The sequence below is a fragment of the Acanthamoeba castellanii genome (genome assembly GCF_000313135.1).
Source record: "Acanthamoeba castellanii str. Neff unplaced genomic scaffold scf7180000084737, whole genome shotgun sequence".
NCBI classification, from domain to species: domain Eukaryota; phylum Discosea; order Longamoebia; family Acanthamoebidae; genus Acanthamoeba; species Acanthamoeba castellanii.
In genome coordinates, this window is record NW_004457430.1 from 11,932 (window position 1) to 15,240 (window position 3,309).

Below are 3,309 nucleotides of genomic sequence, written 5' to 3' on the forward strand. Positions count from 1 at the left end.
TCCTGCAGGCTGACAACTGTGCCACTGAGAACAAGAACATCTTTTTATTAAATGACAACTTACAATACACACCAAAATCTTTACTCCAAACTTGCCTTCAATGTCTCACTTTCACCTCTGCAGGCAATTGCCTGTTTTCTTGCTGCAAGCTTACTGGACCACACTCCTGCACCACACTCCACAACCTTGAAACTGTTTGGGATTGGAAAAGTTGGTATGGCCAAACTGGCCATTCTTCCCCTCATGTTTTCCATTTCTTCTGTTCTTCCTCCAGGACGCCAGTGAGACAAGGCTTACCACACCCAAGGAGAATGGTCTGAGGTCTGGACCTACACTGTAGGCTTGCGGGACGTCCAGCCCGAGTATGACCTCAACTCGTACGCCGCGATCATCTCTCTCTCAGCCAACAACAATCTCAAGTCCATGAGGACCATCGCCGTTGCAACGCGCCTCAACTACACCTGCCAGTGGGCCACCCAGGCCCAGTTCCTGGGTGGCCAGGATGGCCCATCATCGTCGCTGGTGTCAACCGTGCTGCAGGCGCCGGTAGAGTATAGCAACCGGGGGTGGCGCTGCCAGGTGCCCATCCAGCTCGAGGACCGCGTGCCTGCGGTCGCCCACTTCACCATGAGCCTCCTCGTCGGCTCCGGCCCTGACACCATCCCACCCACCGACGGCGTGCCCGTCGTCAAGCCCACCAAGGCGCGCGTCTTGTCGGTCTCCTCGTTGAGCTACTGAAAAATTATTTCGTATTTCTTTTTCGGTTTTTCTGCTGCCCTCGTGGCCTTCGCAGTATTTTTGGCGGGAAGTGAGGGATTATTTATTGTGGCTGGCAAGAAAGAGATGAAGGATGACGAGAACGAGGATGATGTAGGGGTGGTGTCTGTTGGGGTGGTCGTAGATGATAACGCCAAAGACAAAGATGAGATATTATACTCAGAAGAGGTGCCCCAAGTTGCTTGGACCTTGAACCTTGAAGAGTGGGGTGAAGGTCAAGAAGAAGTTGAGGTACTGGATGAGGTGAGTTGGTGTGCCACAGTCCAGGCTGCTGAAATCCAGGATATGATGTGAGATGGGTTGGAGTGAATGATGATGCTGTCAATAGCACTTGTGATGATGTTGGTCCATTGATGTGGTAGCTGAAGTTGAGATGGAAGCAGGCATGAAGTGGAGTAGCAGGAAGTGGAGTGGAGTCAAGAATGCTTTGTGTGTCATGAATCATGTCATACTATGTCAATTCAGATTGGTGTAACCCATCATCTGGTTCAGCCTGTGCTGATCCCAGTGGTGAGTAGATGCATCAACAGAGACATCTCTGTTGACTAGCTTGGGATTTGTGTGAGTGACCTGGAGATGTTCAATGCACTTGTGGAGGTCCTTCTGGTTGGATCTGGTCTCATTGTGTGTTCTTGCTGGTTCAATAGGTTCTTCTGTTGAGTCAGTGGATTTCCTCTTCCCTTGAGCCTTTGCTTTACATTTCTCCTTTTCTTTAGCTTTCTCCTTCTCCTCTGTCTCCTTTTAAAGCATCTCTCTTGCAACTCTGGGATAACATCTTTGATGTCAATGTCTGGATTGCTGAGGATCAGAAGAAGTTTCTCCTCATCACAGGTGATGTGATGATCCTATAAGAGAGGAAATCAAGCAATTAGATTAGCATATATTGACTGCAATTCATTGCATATGTGTATGTGATTAAAATAATGGAGCATATGTTGACTACAATTCATCATGTATGTGTACACCTTAAAAGAACTATGGAAAAGGAGAACATACCCACTCCAGTAGTTATGTTGTTCTTGAGGTGGATAAAGTCCCTATCTGTGAGGTGTGTGGCCACCTTTCTTGCCTTGCTCAGGAACTGGATATGTCTCTGGCAGGCAATGAGGAGCTTGGTGAAGGCTGGAAGAGAGTACAGTCAGCACAATGGGATAATTATTAGAAATACTGGTGGGGAGCATACCCTTCTTGCTGATCTTGTACTTGTTGCCTGCCTGGATCTGCTTGTGCAGTTCAGTGGAGATGTGCTTGAGGATGTGAAGCTGATTGATTGTGAAGATAGAGAGGAGTGATTGGCTTGGGTTCTTTGGATTTGGGACCTTGAGGTGGCACTCTTGGGCCAACTGTTGACATTGAGGAACTTCTTCACAATGCCCATATAGCAGATTTTCTTGTAGTTGGCCCCAGGCGAGGATGTGAATGTTGTCTTCTGAGACTGTGTTCTGCATGGCTTCTTAGCATGCAGAAAGACTGGCCGGATCTGGATGAAGACTCTGGTCACCTTAGCCCAACCTGCACTGAAGAACTGCCTGATCCTGAGCTGCTCAGGAGGGGAAAAAGAAGGAAGTGATTTGTTGGTGTTGTGTATTGCATGCAGCACCTGAGGTTTGTCACAGCACCCCACATATGGCACATTGTGCAGACTCACTCCAACCCATGTACACAACAACAAAAACTGTAAAACTGGATGCTTACTTTATTGCATACACATATGTGATTACTATGCATTTGACCTACTGTTTCTTTGTTTATCACAGATGGCTGATGGCAGGGTGACTTGCACCTATGCATACACAACAACAAAAACTATAAAACCAGACACTTACTTTATCACATACACATACACAATGACTACATGTTTGACCTACCAATACTTAGTTTATCATGTACACTACATGATCTGGAAAATCAGAACTTTGCTTGTTTTGTGTAAGTGCTCTGAACAACCTCAAACTGCACCTTGCTTTCATACCCTCCATCAATTCCATAATCAGTGGCCAACATGCTGCCCTCACATCCAGTTCATGTGCAACCTCACACCATATTCAGTCAGTTGCACACATGCACTGAACTTCATTCTTCACATTTGTGCTGAATTGGAGCACTATTCCTGAAGTTAAAATTCCACTCCATTCCACACTGATAAAATCACTTTTAACTCCACAAATTCCAAGTTTTTATGAAATCATTTTCATCTCAAGTCCCTCAATATCACTTATCAAGCAGTGGTCTAGCATGTCAAAATCACACATGCAGTTCCATATCTTCAAAACTGCCCTATAAATCAAAATTATCAAATCTCACATGATTTTACCACAACAAAAATTCCACAGTCATTTGTGACCTCTCATTTCAAATGACCACAAGTTTGAGTTGATGTAGTTCTTGAAGCCAGAGATGCAGTTGAGGATGATCAAGCTGAGTTCCATCCCTGCAGCTGCTCGCAGAACTTCATAGACATTCTCCCACTGCCAGTGCTTGATGAGGTTCCAGACCACAACTCTGTGGTTACAATTGATGGCCTCTGGAAGG

At 46.0% G+C, this 3,309-nt stretch overlaps 2 protein-coding genes across 2 annotated transcripts; one reads left to right on the forward strand and one right to left on the reverse strand.

Moving 5' to 3' along the window:
* Window positions 1-423: 423 nt before the first annotated feature.
* Window positions 424-738, forward strand: ACA1_167450 (uncharacterized protein; the record flags this gene model as incomplete). The annotated part of the gene is made up of 2 exons (XM_004338500.1): window positions 424-546; window positions 580-738. The coding sequence occupies 2 exons, from the start codon at window positions 424-426 to the stop codon at window positions 736-738; spliced, it is 282 nt and encodes a 93-aa protein (XP_004338548.1).
* Window positions 739-1,602: 864 nt separating this feature from the next.
* ACA1_167460 (uncharacterized protein) lies at window positions 1,603-2,155 on the reverse strand (the record flags this gene model as incomplete). The annotated part of the gene is made up of 4 exons (XM_004338501.1): window positions 1,603-1,622; window positions 1,774-1,899; window positions 1,961-2,039; window positions 2,129-2,155. The coding sequence occupies 4 exons, from the start codon at window positions 2,153-2,155 to the stop codon at window positions 1,603-1,605; spliced, it is 252 nt and encodes an 83-aa protein (XP_004338549.1).
* Between the last annotated feature and the right edge of the window lie 1,154 nt (window positions 2,156-3,309).